Source organism: Megascapheus bottae, chromosome 5 (assembly GCF_031878675.1).
Source record: "Megascapheus bottae isolate mThoBot1 chromosome 5, mThoBot2.hap1, whole genome shotgun sequence".
Taxonomy (NCBI): domain Eukaryota; kingdom Metazoa; phylum Chordata; class Mammalia; order Rodentia; family Geomyidae; genus Megascapheus; species Megascapheus bottae.
In genome coordinates this window covers 72,308,069-72,330,887 of record NC_143513.1, presented here as the reverse complement: position 1 = coordinate 72,330,887, position 22,819 = coordinate 72,308,069, and the positions used below count along the sequence as shown (strand labels likewise).

Genomic DNA, 22,819 nt, shown 5'->3' with positions numbered 1-22,819 from the left:
CGCTACTCAAGACTGCACTCAAAGTCTGCCCACATCCAGATGTGATAAAGCTATCAAGCATGCCTTCATCTCTACTGTTCATAGCAGTTTTCCTGAATCAGATAACTGGGCTTGTTTCCAGTCTTCAAATAATAAATAACCCTTCACAGAAACCACAATGAGTCTGACACCTGATTTTTTTTTTTTGCCAGTTGTGGGGCTTGAACTCAGGGACTGACTACTGTCTTTGGACTTTTCTCAAGGTTAATGCTCTACCACTTCCAGCTTTTTTTTATGTATGTGGTACTGAGGAATCGAACCCAGGTCTTCCTGCTTGTTAGGCAAGCACTCTACCACCACACCAAACTCCCGCCCCTCTGCACCTAATTTAACTTACTGTTTGTTAAAACAGCACAATTTTTGACATCAACCTGACTAATCAACATGTGGATGATATAGATTTCTATCTTCATTATATCGGTTCTTTTCCCCCATCATTTCTTAATCTGCGCTCCCCATTTATTCCATCTTATTCATGGGCTTCTAATCTGTATGGCCAACTTTTAATTTTAACATGGGAAGAAAAAATTAACTACCTTCAATATCTCATGCCAGCCTTTACCAACTTTGTTATCTTAAATCTTTGCATTCCCTCATTTAAATGATCGTATTTTTTTGTGCATTATCAGCCTTCCTTTGTATGCTCTCAAATTGATTAGGCACTTGCATTTTAGCATCTATCACGCTACTCATCAGAATTTGTTTATCTCCTTTCCTGCCTAAGGTCTGCCTAGATGAATAAGAAGAGAGCCCATTACTGCTGTAGTAGCCTTGGCTTTCTTTTAGCTCTGAGCATTGGAATTATAGGTATCGTATACTTTTCTCAACTGCCAGGAATCTGTCTAAACAGGTGGCTTCACAAATGGTAAAAAAATTAACTGTTGCAGCTAGGAGAATACGGTTACAATTAAAACTTTTTATCCAGGGTTATTCTCCAGGACAGAAGAGCTTGATCTATTACAGCTGGTCATGTTGTATATGACAGAATATTTTTTTAAATGCTGTGGTTATGTAAATGAGCCTGAAATCATACAAATGAACTTGAATGAGTTTGTTACACTAGACCTCCAATATGGATGAACTTGGTTTCATTAAAATGAAATGACTGGTCTTGGTTTTCTTAGGACCTGGCCACCATTGTGCCTTCTCATTTCTGGATTCTGTATCATTGAGTTCTTACTTTTATCCCCCAAAATCTGACCCAATGGATAAAGAGTGTATATATTCTTTACAACCAACCTTGCCTTTTAAACTAACTTCAGCCTTTTCCTAAGAGCGACGGCCTAACCTTTCAAGGACAATTCTCCAAACCTATCAGCAGGAAGAAATGACAGAAAACACATCTTCCTCTAACTCCCCTACAATGTCAATCACAGGAAGCTTTCAAAGAATGGGTTCCCCTGTCCTTGGGGGGAAAATAAGGCCTCAACTCCAGTTGGCCTAACCTGCCATATACTCTATTTTGCCTGGCAGAGAGGTTGTTTTGCTTCGTTTTAAAGAAACTGTTCATCAAGATCCTATTTACATCCTGTTTTGACAATATATTCCTGGAAAGGATTTGCAGGCTGACCATCTCCCTGGCAGAAGCACTGAAAAAAAAAATAAATGGTCATTTTGCCTGAACTACAATGTCAGTGGTACATTCCTCCACTATCTTAAGTATAAACACTACCCATACTCCACTCAGGCCCACGATGCCTAGGCTGTCTGCTCTTTTCCTGTCTTGGAAAGCAAATAAACCTCGGGCCTCCCTTCTTGCTCTTAGACTTTTTTGTAAGCCCCAGACCTAACCATTTGGAGCATTCATGCCTTGGAAGAATGGCTAAGTTGCATCATAGATCACTACAATGCAAGAGAAAACTGTTGGGGGCTGAAGTTTCAGCCTGAGGATTCTAACCCCACAAGTGGAAACCTGGACCGACAAGCAGCTGGAGTCTTTCACCCTGGATGCTAACCTGGGGTGGAATAAAATCTTAGCACCAGGGAAGCCCGATAAAGGTATTTAAGGGGCGCTTGGTGGATGTCCCATTCCTGAAGCACGTCTGCAGGTGGATACAGTGATGATGGCTTGTTGGTGGGGAGGACAATTGAGCCACGGAGCCCGGTGACCAGTCTTCTTCTCTCTTTTACTTCCGTGGGGTTGGTCAGAGTGCAGGAGCTAGCTCATTTCTGCGATGGCTTCCTTCGGGGCGCCCACCTCCAGTGTCCCCTTCGTTCTGAGTCCTCACTCCCTCCCTGAGTTGGCAGAGCCAGGGGGGCTCCACCACCGTGCTGGGAAGAGATTTCAGGTCACTGAGACTCCAGGCATCCACAGGCTGGAAGGAACTTCACTGTAGGTTAGCCTGGCCCTCCATCCAGAGCAGGCCACTGGTTACGCGGGCAACGGCCCCACCCTTGCCCTACTTTGGGCAACCCTTGGAAATCGCCTAGCAACCAGTGAAGACGCTATGAGCCAGGCTCAGGGCTTGGGCTGGAGACTGAGGTAGAGCAGGAAAGACTGGGACTGGAGGCCCAGCACCACGGGGCTGCAGGGGACCCTGGAGGGGTTAGGATAAAGGAGTGTGGAGGAAGACCTAGCATGTTCAGAGGAACGTGGCTTTGTCCCTACCGTTCTGAAGGTCACTTGTTTGCCTGGGGCAGCGAGGAGACTGGGGAAGCTAGGGTCTCTTCACAGTGAGCTCCACGAGCTTAATTGTCTATAGAAGTTCTTTGGCTGGGTCCTGGGTAGAAGAGTCACAGCTACTACTTGCCGTTGAAAGTATGTTGGGCCTTATTTGCACAACTCATCGTGTTCTGTTCCGTGAAAGGGTGACTAGTGACTCTTGTTCCGGAAAAAGAGATTACTTTTATTCTTCCATGTAGAGAAATTGATAGAGGAGCACAGACTCCCCAAATTCTTCACAGCTCAGAGATTCTCTAAATATAATTGAACTAACACATTGGAACGCTTCCTGTCATTATGAGCATAGCTTATCACTCTGCATATACTGCTTTATCGAATTAAATGTGATTTTTGTAATGAATAGAGGCATTATTACCATCTTGAGTTTTCCCTCCTCTTTAGCTTTGCAGCTACACACACACACACACACACACACACACACACACACACACACAAACAGCTGAGGAAAATATGCAGATGTTTGATGCCTACATGAGGCACAACTTCCACCATATTTGTGATATTGTAGAACTGGAGACAATGGAATGCAGCAAGTTTAAAAGAATAAAAGACAAGACATGATGGGTTAAGGATAGAAGTGGGTTAACATCTCTTCAGACTTTATACCTTTATTAAAAAGTTTTTTGGAGGTCAACAACTTAGTTTGGACCTTTCTTACTACCCCCTGGTTTGCTACATAGGAACATCTTAGATGAAATGTTTTGGAAATCCAGTTGTCACAGCTGTGCTTTGTTTCCTTTCTTGTCCCTAAAGTAACATGCACATAGAATCTCTTCTGTGGCTTGGATGTGGTTTGGGCTTTCCCCCCCAGACATTCATTGGTGAGAGGTAATAGCATAGACAATCAAAGGGTTCCTCATGATTAAATGCTAGTGGCTTTACAAGAAGATCAATGAGAGGGCATCCTGTCACCCCTCCCCACTTTCTCCATCATGTTTACGGGAGTCTGTGGCCTCTAGGACTCTGCCAACAAGAAGACTATCACCAGATATGGCCTGTTGACCTTGCTTTTTCAGAACCATAAGCCAAAGTAATCTTTTTTAAGCTTACCTAGCCTGTGGTATTGTATAATTGGCAACAGAAAATGGATGAGGAAGCTTAAGCCACCAGGCTTGATGACCCTGGCTTATACTACTGAATCTACTTTTATGTTGGGTTTTAATCATAGGATATCAGGTACACAAAATGAAGCTCTGAAAAATGATCTACTCTAATTATACAAGAAATACATGGCAAAGCCAGCCCAAATATGTCAAGAAATCTATAAAGTAAAAAAATCAACTAAGTGCACAATAAAAATACTTAGGAGTTGAGCTAAACTTTAAAAATCATATTCATTCTATTAACTCAACAAATCTGTACTAAATACTGTGTCAGAGGCTTATTTCTCAAGTAAAGCTACTAGAATAAGACTGTTCCAATGGGAGAAAACATAATCAATAGCAGTAATAAAAACCAGTTAGATAATGCTAATTATCATGGAGAGAAATAAAGCTGAACAAAATATAGGAAAATCTGAGGATGAGGATCTTTGGTAAGGTAGTTAAGGAGTAGCCAGGGAAAGCTCTAGATAACTGAGCAGAGGATGAGCCCTGAGATTGGCCAAGGGAACCCTTGCCAAGGCAGGGAAAGCAGAGAATACAAGATCTTAGAGAAGTATTGTAAATTAGACAAGGCTATAACTAGCTAGTGAAAGCTTAGCTGGAGGTTTTGTGAGGACTTATCTCTTCTCTGAGAAAATCTAAAACTGCTTTCTTAAATGTTTGCTTCTTTTTAAAGACTCTAAGTAAGATTGTTTCATGCTTACTCTTTTCTTCTAGATAGTAATATATATATATATTGGAAATGGAGTTCTCGGCCTTCAAGTTAAAATGGACATAAAACCTCGAGTCAATTTCTACCAAGGATTTTCTATGATTTACCAAAGAGGATTACTGGATGGACCCATATCTAACTAATCTATGCCTTTTGGAAAAACAGATCAAGTCCAGAAGTTTCTTCTCTTCTACCTTTTATTGGGGGGGTGGGAGGTGCTAGTTTACTTCAAGACTACAGGTAAGAAAGAATATTTTTAAAAGTAGAGAAAAATCAAGGATAACAAAACCTATCTATACCACCATAGGCACAATTAGAAACCCCAAAGGCCTGGGGATCAGGTGGAGAATTCATTTTTAGTAAACTGTCCACATGGAAGCTGTGTTAGGAATGTAATTTTGTGTAGCTGTATAATTTTGAATGTAGCAGAGGCTTAAATGAGAAAATGGAGTGTAGTCGTCTGTTCTTTATGACATCATAGAAGCTAGTGGTCAGTGAACCTTCAAAGTCTTGGTAGCAGTAGATGGCCTAGTATAGTGTGGAACCTCTCAAATAGTTCAATGTCAAATCTTGAGGTACTGAGACTCAGCTCAAAGGCTATTCATTACCTTGGAGACGCCTTTCCTACCTATCTTGGGGATGATGGCAATCATTCCCTTTAATACTTGGAAATGAAGCAGTATAGCCAGAAAGTCTGTTTCTTGTCTATTGGGCCAACAATAGAATAAATCACATCTAAAGAGAATGAGTGGTTCCCAAACTAGGGATTAAGTCACATGACAATAAATCTGGTCTCCTTCTTCAATAGGAGAGGGCAATGGTGGAGCCTTATTTCCCACCAAGGGCTTCATGACCAGATTCAGTGATATTTTAGCTAGGTTAGATTACTAAAACAGTTTCCTTTGGGGATGTAAAAGTTAGTCCTGGTTAGGTTCAGGTGGTGAATGCCCACAATCCTAGCTACTCAGGAGGCTCAGATCTGAAGATCATGACTTGAAGTCATCCCAGGCAGAAAAGTCCATAAGATTCTCATCTTCAATTAACCAGCAAAAGTCAGATATTGAAGTGTAGAGTGGTAGAGTGTTAGCCTTGAGTAAAAAAACAAGCCAAGGATAAACACAAGGGCCTGAGTTCAACCACCAGTAGTGGTACATACACACAGAAGTTAATCCTGGTATTTGGTATTTAGACACATTAAAAAGTGTGTTCAACTTCAGTTTCAAACTATAAGGTCCTATTTGCCCCTGACTCCCAGAGCAGCTCATCTATCTGCCCTTATAGGGGCTGCTGGTTTAGGACAAAGGAAGGAAGGATGCATTTCACTGTTTACATTCTTCCTTTCCTCCTTCTAGATTCTTGCTGTGTTGGATGAAGAGGGCCTGGGGTCCCAAAGGGCCAAAGGTCAGTTTAACTGGCTCAAGTTACTGCCCACATGGGTGTCTGACACTCTGTTATTGCTCTGGCTTGGGGACTTTATTAAGATAGCAGGAACTGGGCTCTCCCCTTGCCACCAGGGGGCAGTGTCTTTGGCACAGACTTCTAGGCAATAGCCTCTTGTGAAACATAGTAGGGAAATATTAAGAGTAAGAATGCAGGGATTCTGCCACTTAGCCAACTGTACAGCTATGGCCAAGTTCTTAAAGTTCTCTGTGCTTTGATTCATTTACCAAACTGGAGATAATAAGAGTAGGATCTATGATAGATAGCTAAGTATTCTATCCTGAGGGATTACTTCCGAGTATTCAATGAGGAAATTGACACTAAGCTCTAAGCACTTACCCATTACTCACTTGTGTAAGGTGAAGGTTGGAGCCATCTCTCTCTTGGCCCTCGGAGCAATGGTTTTCAAGTTGCTCCTTGAAACCAGCAACATTAGCACTGGGGGAGAACTTGTTAGAATGCAAATTCTCAGGGCCTACCCTAGACCTACAGAATTAGAAACAATGGAGTGAGACAATTTCAATTTTAACAATATCTCCACCGACCCCCAAGTAGATTATGATGGGCCCTAACTTTTGAGAACTGTTGGCATTAAGGGATTATGTTTGGATTCAGGATGACATTTAGGTGCTGGAACTAGAATGCTCACTTAATCCTGTGATCTTGGGCAAGTGACTTAGCCTCTCTGTGCATCCATGTTTCTGAAAATGGGGGGTAAGGACACCTACTCAATATGGCTGTTGTGAAGATGAAGATAGCTGATACACACAGAGCAGTGCGTACACAGGAGTTGCTCTCATTCTCTTCTTTCCACTAACAGCGTTGGAAGCATGGATACCCACAGAGGTCTAGAGAGAAGCCTTGTGTCTAAAACAGTTTCCAAAGCAGAGGAGTCACCACACCATCACTTGGAAATGTGAAATTTCAGCATTGTCCTTACTTAATATACAAAAATGTGCATTTATTTTTGCCAGCCGGCGGGCTTAATATATGCATTTTAAAACTCGTGTTTCTATAATAGAAAAGGGGTATTGCATAACTAGATCATGGCATGGCATAATTCTGCCATGAAATCTAAATAAGAGTGAAGCCAGTGGCCAACTCTAGTAAAAAGATGGAAAGATGGCCCTAAAATTCTTTACAAATCTGAGGATAGCTGAATGAAGGTTCCTTATGCAGGCAAAATGTTGAGCAATTCTCTGATTATCCTTTGGATTATGTGGGTCACTGACCAAGATCTGTCACAGACCTTTGAGACCTATTAAAGATGTTTAATGAGAATCATGTGTCTGCGGTGGTCAATGCAGAACTGTATCAAATTGCCTGGAGAAAAGACATCACAGGTGCTTGTCACCTCTCTCTAGTGCCTGCAACTTGCTGGAACTTCACAAAACATAGTTCTTAATATTTTTTATGGTTAGGCACTCGAATTAGGGAAGGAATCTTATTTCAAGTACTTACTGTTTGCGGTAATATTAATGGGAAGTCAAGAAGTAATAACTTGCCATAATTCACTTCAGAAGGCCAATACTCATGATACATAAGGCCATATGTTCACATGTAAAATTATGGGTAGGCCTATCCAAAGCATACTGTTTTTGAGCTGTCACAAAAGTTACCTGAGCTCAGCAGCATTTATAAAAGTAAAAATACCAACTCTTTTTAAAGAGTGAGACCAGCATTCACTGCGACATTGAAGTTTCTGTCATATCATTCTTATTATAACAGACACACCCCTTCCAATCAAGATTATACTTTGTAAAAATCCACCAGGTCAAGCCATTTAGAGGAATTTCATTTATTGTGGATACATTTTCACAATACATTTCTATTGCAGCAATCAGTTATCAGTGAACAGTATCAAGTGTTTATAACATTCTTAAGAATGGCAGATTCACAGAACATGCTAGTCAGTTTGCAGTTTTCTCTCTTAATGGTAACAGAGAATTGTAATCGAACAAGTAAATGGGGAACTGTTATTTCAAAGATTAAATCCAAGAACTAAATTCTACCCTCAAACTTATTCCATCCAAATACTGGAATAAAAGTCAGATTTGATACATTTCTCTGCTTTAGACTTTCTAGAAAAAAAATACAGAATATAGCAATCAGGAGAAACTCTTGTTCAAAAGTTCAATAAAGCAATGTTCCTACCGTTGGCCTTATTCCAAACTGTGATCCACTTCACTCCAATGATGAGTTATTTACATGGGTGTGTCATGTACATTCTAGTATATCTTACCATAGACGTGTGTCTACTCTGTCGTAAGTGGAGGAGTTGTACAATCTTGGTGCCTTTCCTTCCTTTGGCCCAGGTTTGCTAAAAGAGTTATCTGCTATTGATTTGTGAGAAAAATACAATTTGAAGGCAATGATTACTCCTCAAGCTAGCTCTTTGCTTGGAGATTATTTCTCAGTGTGGTAGGAATTGAAACTAAGGTAATTTATATAGAGTCAACTAAAGCATAGGTTTACATAATAACACTGTATGTATATGTCTATAGAAGAATACTTTGCCAAGACATCAAAGTATTTTTTCATCATCTATTGAGAAGAATGAAGATATTAGACTGTGTGTATGTAAAAAACCAGAGATTCATATTTATTGTGTGCTCAAATCAATAAAGACTCTTGGAAATAAGAGAACTAGTAAAGTTTATAATTGTTTTGAAATTTCAGTACATTAGAAACTTCTGACAATTATCAATGACTAAAGGTAGACAGAAAATGTTTAGTTAAAAAATGTTTCAGAAGCCAGATTCTGGTAGCTCCTGCCTGTAATCCTAGTGATTCAGAAAGCTAAGATCTGATGATCGCAGTTCAAAGCCAGCCCAGATGGTAAAGCCCCTTGGGACTCTTATCTCCAATTAACCACCAGAAAATTGGACATGGGGCTATGGCTCCACATGGTAGAGCACTAGTTTTGAGCACTAAGAGCTCAGGGACAGTGCCAGGCCCTGAGTTCAAGACCCATGACAGACTCTTCCCCCACAAAGAAGTTTCAGAGTCATACAGATAAAAGTACAATCATGCCTTCTATATACTGGATTTTGCTTGCTTCTCTGTTCCAGATATTGAGTCAAAGCTGGTCTTTGTTTAGGCCTTCGTATGAATTCCAATTCGTGCCATATTGTCACAAACTCTTGTCTTCAATTTTAGAGAAGAGACAGATTATTACGTAGGCCGACTTAGTCTGAATTTCATCACTACAAATAAGCAGGCTTATTTTGGTCCAGATAGAGGGAGCAAAATTATCTTTAATGATAAACTAAATACTATGTCTTAATAGAAAATTCCAATCATTTTGACACTTCTAATCTCATTCTGTTCAATAATCTTTTACAAGTCACCAGGCATTGAAAACATTGATATCTATCTGCCATGATTTTTTATTTTTGGCAAATATGAAATATTAATATAATATTGTGGTGTTTAATTTTTAAGAAGCTGTGACTTTTGACTAGTTACAAGAACATGCTGCTAAATATCATAGTCTGGCACATGAAAAAGCATTAGTGTGTTTGTATACATGTATGCACATACATACATAAGTGGGTAATTGAAAATGTGGTTCAAGCTACTATGACTACCCAAGAAATCTACAATTAGCCTAAAAAAAAAAAATCAGTACCGCTGTCAAGCTAAAATAATAATCCATTTTAGGTATGAATCAGCACACAAAAAGTAATACCTTAACAGTGTATCTCTTTCTTCTTTTTTAAAAAAGACAATCATTGTTGCTATATATCAAATCTGAAATGGGTTACTTCCAGAAACAGGTACAATTGCCTATTTAGATAATTTCTCCCATGCTTTCTTTTCTAAAGTGCAGGAATAACATGACTTCTATATTTAAAAATGAAAGAACCCCTGTGGTTTATCTTTCTAGATACTGCATGTATTTCTCAGGCCTTGGATCTTCTTTTATTGGCTTCGATGTGGTTGGTGTCATCGTTCAGATGTGCGGTGGCCAGGAGCGTAGGAAAGTCTATTTCACAGCATGGTTTTCTTGAGAAACAGGCTCTCGTGCAATGGCAGTATGTTGACATCACTAGATATGATTATTAAATATAGTGATCATATACATGGGGTTACTGGGATACTGGAAACTAAACCAAAAGAAAATGAACCCAATTTAGTAAATCAACATAAATATGAAATAGAGCAATTAGCCCTTTACAACTGAGCTGGTCCAGCGTCTTGAGCTTGGGTTCTTTCTGGAATTGTCTCAAACCTGCTGAGAGAAGAAAACTTTAAATTGGTAGCTCACAGTATTCAAGTAGATGATTTGAGTAAAAAACAAACAAAACAAAAACCAAAGGGCTACTCACTAGATACTATGTTGGAAATGAACTATACAACTTGGGGATGGGAGGAGAGGGAAAGGAAAAACTGGGAGAAAATGAGGGGGGAAATGATATTATTCAAAAAGGAATGTACTTGGCCAGGAATTTGGCCTAGTGGTAGAGTGCTTGCCTAGCATGCACGAAGACCCGGGTTCGATTCCACATACATAGAAAAAAGCCAGAAATGGTACTGAGGCTCAAGTGGTAGAGCTCTAGCCTTGAGAAAGTCCAAAGACAGTGCTCAGGCCCTGAACCCAAGCCCAGGACTGGCAAAAAAAAAAAAATGTATTCATCACTTGACTTATGTAACTAACCCCTTACTATATCACCTTCCTCTTTACTCATGGTATTCATAGCATTCAGGGCCATGTTTTCTCAACTTCACTGGGTGAGAAATTCCTGGCATGCCATGTAGAATAGGCCTATGAACCTGGCCAGGTTCATATCAATGTATAGTATAAAGTAGGATATGTTTATCGTAGTTTTTTTTTTCTCATTTTCTCCTAGACATTTTCTTTTACTCCTTTATATTCTTAAGCCCTACCTACCCTTGGCAGAGCTCTGGCTAAAACAATGAGCTATACTATCTGAGATGATGGGCGTGGGACTGCTGATGTTCCCTGCTTAGAAAGGAGGCTAAGCACTGAGAGCATGACTTCTGAATGGTCAGATAATAGACTGATTGTAAAAGGCCTTAGGCCAACAAATTCATTCTATGCTTCAGAACAAGCAATATTTCCTCCTTTCCTAACTACCAATAGAAAATTATTCAAGGATTTTTTTTTTTTTTGGTCAGACATGGGGCTTGTTTTCTGGGCTTGAGCATTGCCCTTAAGCCACTTTGAGCCACGGCACTACTTCCTGTTTACTGGGGGTTAATTGGAGATAAGAGTCTTACAGATTTTGGTGCCGGGGCTGGCTTTGAACCGTGATCCTCAGATCTCAGCCTCCTGAGTAGCTAAGATTATAGGCATGAGCCACCAAAGCCTGACCAAGGAGTTTTTTTTTTAATGTTATATTCTTGTCAAATATGCAGCCCCTAAAACATGTTAGAGATAATGGTTAAGAATGAGTGTCAATCCAGGATTTGTTCTGCGTTTGTAGTGTGCTTTAGGAAACTTAATTTCCCAGTGATTCATTTTCCATAGCTGTATATGGGAGTGGGACTGCCCCTTCCTTCACATGCCGGCTAGTGAATCACAGCAGAGCCTGGCCTGCACACCCTCATTTTTAGTGGTTTGCAAGGATGGCCATTATCATTGGGTACTTATAATGCATTTAGCAATCATTTGAGAAACTGACCTTATTTAGAAGTCACTTGAAGTGGAGAGGCTGGTTTTTGTTGGATTGAAAGAATAATACACAAGTACTTGGAAAAGATAGAGCTGTATAGCTGGGTCAGATTTAAGAAAGGTGGAGAGTAGGAAAGGAAGAACAAATTATCTCATTTCAGAGAATCCTAGTGAATCCTTTAGTGGTCATTGTCTTTGATTTCCTCCTCTTTTTCTTGAAACAAGGTCTTGATATTCAGCCCTCTCTGGGTGCTGGGATCACAGGCATGTACCATTCCGCCTGGCTTTTTTGCGTGAGTGTGCTGATCCCATGGTTTGAACTCAGGGTTAGCACTCTACCACTTGAGTTGCAGCTCCACTTTCAGCACTTTTCCCCCACTGGTACTTTAGAGGAGATAAGAGCCTCACGGACTAGGATTACAGGTGTGAGCCACGGATACTCAACTTTTATCTGGTCTTTCAACATGTTCTTTAGTCCTGATTTTCCTCCGTAAGAATTGCTTCCGCCCCCAGAGTTCTGCCTCATCTCTTGAGAACATTGTTCTACTCCTAATGATCTTCTCTGTATTAAAGGAGAAGACTAAGAAAGAGCTGGATAAAGACCTGAATTATGAGCCATGTTTGTCTTATGTGTAGCCTGAAATATCCTCTCTGAAGAATGAACACATACAAGGAATCCAAGTATTTCTAAACACTAATTTTCACAGGAGAACAACATTCCCTTACTTTTGAATCTTCTTTTAGTTTTGACCTTAGCAACTTCCAATCTGAAACTGCAAGCAATATCCAAGGATCGTTCCAGAAAGAAGAAGTAAAGCCACTGAGGGAGTCCTTACCTTAAGGAATCTATTTTTCCCAAGTGACTGGAGCAAAGCTGGGATCTTGCAAAGAAATTTAAGCCATGATGATGCCATCTGACTGTCTCTGCCTACCTCCCTACCACTACAGTATATCTAAGCTATCTTACTGGGAATCATTCCTCGGGCTTGAGCTATTTATGTTGTGTGCTTGAAAAACCATCACTGAAACACCAGTCTTCCCCATAGGTTACCTTTGTGGCGGAAGTGACCTTATCCACAGATTGCTTTTCCCACAGGTTCCGCTTGCCAGATACATCTCCTGGCCTCAAGTCCTGTAAAGAGCAAGAAGAAACCATTAGTAGGTCGCCATTTGTATTTTGAGATCTAAAGAAGTCAGCCACTATGCCTATTGTTTTGTTAGTATCAATTTGATGTTCAGTACACTTAAGAAATGGATGAAATTAACAGGACCATTAAGCTGCTACTTGATGTTTTTTTTAATATATATATATATGTTTTTTCAGCTACATAACATATTTTATATATATATGTATTTTTTTTGAATCCTTGCTATTCACCAAGGAATTACTGTTTATTGAACATGACATGGGATGATGCCTGATTGAGAAAATGTGCCCTGTTTCTATGTTTTGATACTTTTGAATACTATCTAAAAATAGTTCATTTGGGGATTAATAAACATTACACTCCTTGCAGACTGAACTTTCTTTAGAGCCCCTTACCATGTCGGTTGGACTTTACTCTCTCTGTGTGGGTGTGTGTGTGTGTGTGTGTGTGTGTGTGTGTGTGTGTGTGTGCTGGTCCTGTGCTTGAACTCAGGGTCTCATGCTTTTGTTTAGCTTTTTCACATGAGGTCGAGCCACTCCTCTACTTCTGGCTTCTTACTGATTAATTGGGAAAGAGACTCTTTCAAATTTGCTTATCTTGGCTGGCTCTGAATCATGATCCTGAAATGTCAAGTCTCCTGAGTAGCTGGGGTGATAGACATGAGCCATCACTTTGTGCCCAGTTTGGACTTTATTTTCTTAGCTTACACCAGCTGCCAACACTGTATCTCTTTGCCCAAGGCCTTTCTCCGACTATAGATGCCTATCTGTGTACTCAAAGACAGGAGCCTTGAGCATTCCAGGAACAGTGAGCATTGGTGCAAGAATAGTGCTCAGATTCACTAAGGTTTCAGGTAGCATCTGCCAGAAGTATGCATTCTCTAGTGGCTCCCAGGGTTCCCCCAAAGGGATAGGTGTTTGCAACATGTGGAGACTTGCTTAGTAACACATTGTTTTATTGGCTGCCTTCTCCTCCCCATCTCACTCCTTGTAGCACTTTGTCCAGCTCTAAATTGACCTGGGGTTTCTATCTTAGGGTCTAGGCAACCCCCACTAAAAGTATTTTGTGTTTCCTCAGGGCAGAGTGGATAACTGAGAGGGATATCAATAGAACCTTGCTCTATGAAAATAAACATGTATTGCAAATCGCACATAGAAGAGATGACGTAGGTAAGAACATGTGGGAACCTTGGGGAAGAAAATGTGAAGTATACTCATAATAGTTATACAACTTTGAGTCGTTATTTTCTACCATATGATTAATTCCATTTGTATGAGGATCCAAATTTCTGTTTTCTATTTCTATTCTTTCCAGCATTTGCTTCTATTAATATTTGGCAAAAGGCAGTTTGTAGAAAATAAATGTGCTTTATTGAAATAGTCCTGCTTCTTTTGGCAACTTGCTTTTCTCATCCAGAAGGTAAAGCTAATACCAATTGTATTTAGTTACAGATACCAGGTTAAGCGGACATATTTCCATCACAAATATTGAGATCTAGTGTTGAAAATGCATCACTAAATACACATCTTGTAAAACATTTCATATTTTTCTTAAATTTACTGAGTTTCTAGATTTCTTCTGTGGTATGGATTTCTGATGTTCTATTAGTGAGAGCTATACTTATTTAACTTGGAAAGCCAAAGGTCAGATTTGATTTTCTTTTTTAAAAACCTACATTGGCAAATGTAGGAAAGAGCTGCCAAACAGGCTGAAAGGGTATCTTAAAACTTTAGAAACTATAGTTAGGAACGTGACGCTGGAAGCCATGGAAAGTGGTTATTATCACTTGATTTAAAGGAGATAGATAATTTGCTTTCATATGAATGTTCTAAGGAAACGGACTGTGTTTCCCTTAAATCATGAGGCTACATTTAAAAGTTTAGTCAGTTTTAAGGAAATCTTAACATCCATGTTGTAAATTGGTATATTTAAGTCAAAGGTGAAATGTAAATAGAATTACCTGACCAGACTACATTTTACAGAAAGACTCACTCCAGAGGAAGAAGAAATGAAGGCAGGAAAATGAAGCAGGTTTCCACTCAACCAGAGACCAAAGAGGGAAGAAGAGAAGCCAGCTGAGAAAGACACTGTTGTCGTTGAGTTCAAACAAAAAGAAAGACAAATTAGCTTTTTAATTGCTGTGTAACACAGAGTTCAGACATGAACAACAGAAAACTAGCTAAAACAAATATACTCAGAATTGAGGTCTATGTACAAAGCTATCCTGAAATCCTAGGATTTATACCTGAAAGATTTTAATTATCCCAGTAGGACATCCAGTGTGAACTAATTTAATTTTGAATACATTTTCAGGTCTTTCAAATAGTTTTTTTTTTTTGCCAGTCCTGGGGCTTGAACTCAGGGTCTAAGCACTGGCGTTCGGCTTTCTCAAGGCTAGAGCTCTACCACTTGAGCCCCAGCACCACTTCTGGCTTTTTCTATGTATGTGTTACCCAGGGATGGAACCTGGGTGTTTGTGCATGCTTCCTAGCACTCTTATCACTAAGCCAAACTCCCAGTCCTTCAAATAATTGTTGTTGTTGTTTTTCCGGGCATGGGACAGGTGTTGTCATTGAGCTATTGAGCTCAAGGCTACTACCCTACTCCATTGAACAACAGCATCACTTCCAGTTTTCTGGTAATTAATTGGAAAGAAGAGTCTCATGGACGTTGTAGAGTCTGGGCTGGCTTTGAACTGCAATTTTCAGATCTCAGCCTCCTGAGTAGCTAGGATTACAGGTGCGAGCCACTGCACCTGGCTCAAATAGTTCATGACAGGTGATTTTGAGCTTTTGCAATTCTTACTATCTATGAGAATGATGTTCTCTTCTGCAGGGGATTTAGAATTCAGTACTTCAATATTAGAATTACTGTTTGTTTCCTTCCTCTTAAGGCTTCACTTAGTGGGGATGGTTTTGTTGAAATTAACTCCCCTCTGGTTTTGTTCTAATGACCTTATGCCACACATCTACAAACATAAAACTCAACTTTTTATTCTCTCGCTTCCTCCATGTCAAAAAATAGAATCAATAGGCTGAAATAAATCATCTACAGTCCAAAACCATTAGGTATCTTTGAAAGCCTTCTATTTGCTGTTTTTTTTTTTTTTTTTTTTTTTGGCCAGTCCTGGGCCTGAGCTCAGGGCCTGAGCACTGTCCTTGGACTTTCTCAAGGCTAGAGCTCTACCACTTGAGCCTCAGCACCATTTCCGGCTTTTTCCTATGTATATGGAACCGAGGAATTGAACCCAGGTCTTCATGCATGCTAGGCAAGCACTCTACCACTAGGCCAAACTCCTGGCCCCTTGCTGTGGTTTTTCCAACATTCTCATTTCAGGGTCAGTTTGGCCAGACTCCTGAGGGTGTCAGTCTCAGTATGTGCCATGAAGCAACCAGACAGAAACAGAAAACAAGGGCAAGTTCAATAATCCAGAGTTTTGTATTTCAAAAATGTGTTACAATTTTTGTGTGTATGTGTCCAGTCTGGAGCTTGAATTCAGGGCCTAGGCACTATCACCAAATGTTTCTGTGCAGGGCTTGTCCTCTAGCACTTGAACTACAGCTCTATTGCTGGCTTTTTACTGGTTAATTAGAGGTAAGAGTTCTATAGACTTGCCAGCCCAGGCTGGCTTGGAACTGTGATCCCCACATCTCAGCCTCCTGGTTACAAATGTAATTTTAAGAAGGAAAATGAAGCACAAAAGTGTGGGTCAGGTTTCATAGTCCTTAGCTGTAGGAGACACCAAGGATAAAATATAGAGACCTTTTACTTAATTATTTTTGTTGGATATGGGGCTTGAACACAAGGCCTGGGTGCTGTGCCTGACCTCTGTAGCCCAAGGCTAGCTCTCTACCACTCTGAGCCACATAGCTCCCTTTCCAGTATTCTGGTGATTAACTGAAGATAAGAGTCTCAGGGATTTTGCTACTCAGGTTTCCTTTGAACTGTGATCCTCAGATATCAGCCTCCTGAGTAGCTAGTATTATAGGCATGAGCTACCAGTGCCTTGGAATACACACCTAATGATATAATATCTTGCCTCACCTGTCTCCTTTCATAGGACAACTCTCTATCAACTGGGAGTGGGAAGGATTTTTTTTTCTTCTGGTATATAAAGATTGTACAGTTATAAATTGGATTCATGTTAGTTTTTACCTCTACTGAGCACTGAAACAAAGATACTGGGTTGCAAGAAATGTGTGTTAATATTTCTACCTTTTCTTTCTCAATTGGAGAGAAATCAAATTTTGTTGGAAATTGTAGGTAGAAATAACGGATGTAATTAAATGCTGTTATGGCTCAACAGGAGAGGTTTAGGAAATAGCAAATATGGGATGGAAAGCTTTGCTTTGTCCTGTAAAATGTCATGCTACCCTTGGTACCTGTAGAGATGAATATCAAAAGAGTTATAAAATCCATGTAGGAGAGAGCTCAGCCATCTATGATATGAAACGTACTAAGACAATCATCATAGGCAGTCAATGAAAAGGTAAAAGACTATTTTTATAGTTAGATAACTACATATGATAAAATTTTGTATTTTTAAAAACAGCATCCATAACTCAGTTTTAGTTTCCAATTTTACTAATTATTAAAAAATTACATCCAATTTTTCCAGTTTCCATTTTTAAGGACTTTCTTTTGCCAAGTGTTGATTTAAAAAAAAGGTGGTGATTATTTCCACAACTATGCTCAAGCTGTATTTTATGCCAAGTTATAGAAATTAGATAAATTTGAAAATATGTGTTCAAAACAACCAATATGCACATTCTTTTGTGAATAAGGTTTTGTAATAGAGAGGATGCCAAAGAAATCAGTCATTCTGTTTTCGAATTCCTACCTGACATTTATAGAATTGAAGCCAAACAAAGAAACTAGTTCAGGGTCTGGATTTGAACTGCTTCATTATTCTTTCTAGGTCTTTCCACCTATCAGTTGGGAGAGATGACAAGTTCATTACATTTTTCCCTCCTGTTAATGGCGGCATAGCTACTCAGGACTGACTGAATCTGCACACATCCTTGTTTGTTATGAGACAACAAAAGCAGTACAAGGGACATTCTCTTTCACAGACACCCCAATCTGCTGCTGAAAGATGAGCAGTCAAAAGATCTCAACCACCATTCCCATCACAACAACAAAACCCCAGAGCTACTTACAGAAGGTTTGGGGGCTGGTGACTTGTTCCCATCTGGAGTCTTAGTTAGCCATTCATTGATGCGGCTAGAAACTCCCACCTTCAGGCCAGCTGTTTCCTACAGAGAGCCAATCATCAAAGATATTAAAAAATAAACTTTACCTGGGGAAAAGGATCCTCAAAACAAATCCAAAATAGTATTACTGTGTCACATAATGGAAAACCTGCAACTTGATATTAAAAGAATATCTAGGTGCATCTCATATCCCAAGGGTTGACAATCTCAAACACTTGATTTAGTTTCCTGGCTAGGGATGATGTGTATCCAGACTTTCCCGAGGGAGTACATTCTCTCTTTTACAGTCCTTGCAAAACCAAGCACAAGTTGTACCTTCTTTATTGCTTTTATTATGATCTCTGATGTAAAATGGAAGGGGTGAAGAACGAATCTGCTTTTCTGCACTTAAATTCCATGCTCACCTTATTTGGTGTGCCTGATGCGGAGGGGGAAGAGAACACATTTCCCTTTTCCCACATGCTCTTGATATTACGCACGCCTTCTGCAGGGACAGGGAGGTCTGATGCTGCTGGCTTGGTAGGTTTTGCAGACTTGGTTCCCTGAAATGTGTGAAAATCATTTTAACATGGTGCTAAGAAAGCTTGTCCTTGGAAACTTACTGTGAACTGGTCTTTATGAATACAATCACTTTAAAATATCATGGTATAAATACCAAAAAATGACTCCTGATTTCTGTTGTGTTCATTTACCTTGAAGACACAAAGACTTCTCTTTTCCTTCTTCCTTCTCTTCCTCTTCCCCTTTCTCTTTTTTCTCTCTTTCTCTTTCTTTCCTTCTAAGTACTAAGGCTTGATCTAAGGGTTTGGGTACTAACCAAGAGGAACTTTCAAAAATGAACTATGCTTTTTCCTGGAATACTATTTATTAAGATGATGTTCAACATTGTATATTCAGCCGATATGTTTAAAATGCATACCGGGAGCAGGGTTTGTTTTTGTTTTTTGCCACACTCTGGGTAAATGGCATGCAGTGTAGAGAAAGGTAGAACTAGATACACAAGCATTTATTTCACATTGTAGGTACTATGGAAAAGAATGGTGTGCCTATCAAGCCTGGCAAGGGAACACAAAAGAGGGGCTAATACTTAATCTAGGAGCATTGTACAGGCTACTCTGAGGAAGCAACATTAAAATGTAGATCAGACAGGAACCTTAGAACAAGTAAAGGAAATAAGAGGTACAGACTCTGTATACAAAAGTCCTGAAGCAAGGAAGTGCTTGCTACCTGGAAAGTGAAGATAACATTGCATTAAGAATATACTGGAGGAGGGGCTGGGAGTGTAGCTTAATGTAGAGTGCGTGCCCAGCATGCATGAAGACCCGGGTTCGATTCCTCGGTACCACATACATAGAAAAAAGCCGGAAGTGGTGCTGAGGCTCAAGTGGTAGAGCTCTAGCCTTGAGAAAATCCAAGGACAGTGCTCAGGCCCTGAACTCAAGCCCACGACTGACAAAAAAAAAAGTAACTGAAAAGGATAAGGAAAGTGACTCAAATGGTAGAGCACCTGTTTAGCAAGCAGGAGACCCTGATTTCAAACCCCAATACCACCTACAAAAAGTCAAAGCCATCTATAATTTGAGTTTATTATAAGGGGTTTGTTGTATAAAAAGGCATCATGACTGTGGGTACAGTGTCTGCTTATTGTCCTAAGTGTTTCTCAGAGGCTATTTCTATTTTCTAAGGCGACACTGTGGAGGGCAAGTCTCACCTCGATCGCGCTGGTGTACTGCTCCAGTCTGCTGTCAATCTTTGAGACTACTGCTGCTTGATGGGTCGATCTGACACCACTGCTAAATAAGCACAGTCACAAAAATGTAAGATAGGGATCTTTTCTTGCACTCAATAGATGAATCGCTTTGATTGAACAATCACTCATGCTTACCTTTTCTGCACAGACTTATTCAAAAATTCTGCTCGCTCTTCTATCTAGGAAATGAAAGAGAAAATAAAATCCAGTTAGTACCAATCAGCTTACCAGAGTGTTTCTCAGCCCAGGATACTGTTGTACCTGGTGAATCAAAACAACTAGAGGAAGCTGGCTGCTGTCTCCAATTAATTAGTACTAAGTTGGAAGTGGAGTTAGAATACCAGCACAGAATACCAGCACTGAGTGACAAAGCCAAGCAAGAACACACAAGGACCTGAGTTCAAAGCCCCAGCACACACACACACACACACACACACACGCGCGCGCGCGCACACACACACACACACACACACACACACACACACACACACACACACAACATGTTAGGGAGACAAGCAACAGATTCTTTCTTCCCGAATGTACTCTTTTGCATAGAAATTAAAATGTCATGGTCCTTTCTTTTTAAGCATTTAAAAATGTAAATGCATTAATTAGCATCTATTAATTGTTTAAAGGGGGTGCTTCAAGAGTGAAGCACAATGGCTCAAGCCTATAATCCTAGCTTCTTGGGAGGCAGTGGTCTGGAGATTGGAGCCTGAGGCCAGTTTGAGTTAAAAGAAATTTCAGCTATCTCTGGACACCACCTAGCACTGATAAACAAAGAAAACCAAGCAATCTCTTTCTACCTTCCTTAAAATCCCACCCAGGACGGGGTTTCCCTAAATAGTACTTGCTGTTGAGGTTGGTAAGTTATATTTATACTATCTTTAAGTAGCTGCACAAATAGGTTGCCACACAACAAAGCAATTCATATGAGGCACAATGCACTTGATCATTCTCACCCCTTTTATCATTCTCCACCCTTCCCAATCCAATGCTGCTTGGTCCATTTATTAAATATTGTGACTGCAGCCTTGATAATAGGAAGAAAGCAGCAATCAGCTGGACTTCCACAATTCTCCACTTTTTGAGAAAGGGAAGCTTCTGCATGAAGCTCTTCAACGATCTCCTCCTCTTCCATGTCCCTCAACATGCTCATTTTTGCTTTTCCCCTCAGTCACTCTCTTCTGCAGTCTGGCTATTAAGCCAGAATACATAACAGCAATGAATGACTGCATATGGAAAGGACCGAGACAGAGGAGAAGATGGAAGGCTGTGAAGATGATCCAAGCACTTCATATGCATACGTAGAATAAAGAAATGCATTAAATTATTATTTTTTGCCAGTCCTGGGGCTTGAACTCAGAGCCTGGGCACTGTCCTTGGACACTTTTTTTTTTTTTTGCTCAAGTTTAGTGCTCTTCCATTTGAGCCACAGCACCATTTCCGGCTTTTCCTAAGTATGTGGTACTGAGGAATTGAACCCAGGTCTTTTTGCATGCTAGGTGAGCACTCTACCACTAGGCTACACTCCTGGCTCTTAAATTATTTTTTAAAGGGAGAAAAGGAGGGTAAGACAGAGTAATATCCCTTGCATGCATGCATGGAAATAATAAAACAAGTTTTAGGGTAAGATGTTCCAGCTCTGGTAGTCCCAGCTAGATTAGGCGCTATCTTTTGTCACAAGTCATCAACAAAAGATTTGAGGACTGGTGAACATTGATCTGTCCTTCCTGTAAGCCCAAGGTAATCAGGGGAGGGGCAGAGATTCTGAAGGGAAAAAGGTTTAAAGGGAGGGGAGGGACAAAATGGAGTTAAGGCCAATGTCCCCTCCAAAAATCACAGTGCATACTGTTGTTGTTATGTTTTTTTTAAAAATTATTTTATTCTATTGCGATACTGGAGATTTGACTCCAGGCAGGTGCTCTACTTCTTGGGCCATGCCTCCAGTCCCTTTTTACCTTGATTATGGCTAGATGATATAATCTTAGGGGACAACCATTGTTGTGGTCCATGTATGTGGTCTGCCACCAATCTGCGTCATTTTGTGGTGCACGACTGTTCTTTATCTAGGAAGTGACTGGCCCTTAGGTCCTCATAATGGCTCCATGAAGTTAGTTGAGCACAAAACATTTTCTTTAATTTGCAATATTTTTTCCTTTGGTCACATTCGTGTGCCATAGGATATGATTGTACATGCAAGTACGTACTCTAACCATGAAAACCTGGCTATGATGCTATAATTCTACCCTGACTTGATCCATTCCTGATGCTTTGTCAACTTAGCCAGGCTGCTAGAAAGTTGAGGATAGATAGATGAGGTTAGATTTTTTTTCTTTCATTTATTCATCTGACAAACGTTTTTTTATCTTTACCATGGAAGGCAGTGAGGTGTTCAATTAAATATCTCTTTGAAGCAAAAGATCTATTTGGAAGTAATGGCTGATTACACATTATAGGAACTTTTCCCCTTGTATCTCAACCTGTCTATCATTTCCCCGACTCAGCTCCTTCTTGCTTCTTTTCTCACATCAGTCAGGAACTTGGCTCCATGAAGACAGTACTGGGGCCAAACTCATTCTGGAAAAATAAACCTATTCCAAATGGCCTTTCATCTCCTCCCATGCCAGCAGTTTGAAATTTGTATCATTCAGTTATCCTGCTTTTAATGGTGTAAACATGAGCAGGAAAAGCAGCTAACCCTTCATAATATACTTGGAAACTTGAAGCATTTCATTCTCAAGAACGCTAAACAAAGAGACACTTGGAGAGTGTGGATTGGTGAAATTGAGAGATAATTGTAATCATAGAAGGCCTTTTTTCTGTGTGTGTTTGTGCCAATACCGGGGCTTGAAATTAGGGCTTGGGTATTGTCCTTTAGTTTTTATGCTCAAGGCTAGCTAGCACTTCTACCACTTGGCATTGTATGTCACAAGCATCTGAGAAAGAACAGAGAGAACATTAACACTCTCCTTCCTTTCCATGTGCTTGGAATAAGAGATGCTGAGAAATGATGAAAAACGGGGCAGAACGTCTGTGTGCCCCCCCCCAATTTCACTCGAAGAGCTAGTATTAAGAGGCAAGACCTTTAGG

The 22,819-nt window shown here is 40.1% G+C and overlaps 2 protein-coding genes and 1 long non-coding RNA gene across 16 annotated transcripts in view; 1 reads left to right on the top strand and 2 right to left on the bottom strand.

The window, feature by feature from the left end:
* Nucleotides 1-2,393, bottom strand: part of Agbl3 (AGBL carboxypeptidase 3) — a 53,700-nt gene extending 51,307 nt beyond the window's left edge. For all 14 annotated transcript variants that reach the window (XM_090333337.1, XM_090333343.1, XM_090333339.1 and 11 more), the window contains exon 1: nt 1,995-2,393. The gene's annotated coding sequence lies outside the window, so the exon portion shown is untranslated. The remainder of the gene's footprint in view (nt 1-1,994) is intronic.
* A 7,500-nt stretch (nt 2,394-9,893) lies between these two features.
* The window catches only part of Cald1 (caldesmon 1), a 178,025-nt gene continuing 165,099 nt past the window's right edge, over nt 9,894-22,819 (bottom strand). Inside the window, exons 10-15 of the mRNA XM_090333336.1 lie at nt 19,862-19,905; nt 19,688-19,769; nt 18,381-18,518; nt 17,923-18,018; nt 12,667-12,747; nt 9,894-10,214 (exon numbers count right to left, since the gene is read on the bottom strand). Coding sequence (XP_090189462.1) covers nt 10,206-10,214; nt 12,667-12,747; nt 17,923-18,018; nt 18,381-18,518; nt 19,688-19,769; nt 19,862-19,905 — 450 coding nt within the window. The 3' untranslated portion in view covers nt 9,894-10,205. The remainder of the gene's footprint in view (nt 10,215-12,666; nt 12,748-17,922; nt 18,019-18,380; nt 18,519-19,687; nt 19,770-19,861; nt 19,906-22,819) is intronic.
* On the top strand, nt 12,634-14,936 carry LOC150063608 (uncharacterized). The gene is made up of 3 exons (XR_016535563.1): nt 12,634-12,773; nt 13,841-13,932; nt 14,746-14,936. It is a non-coding gene; the product is annotated as an uncharacterized LOC150063608 (long non-coding RNA).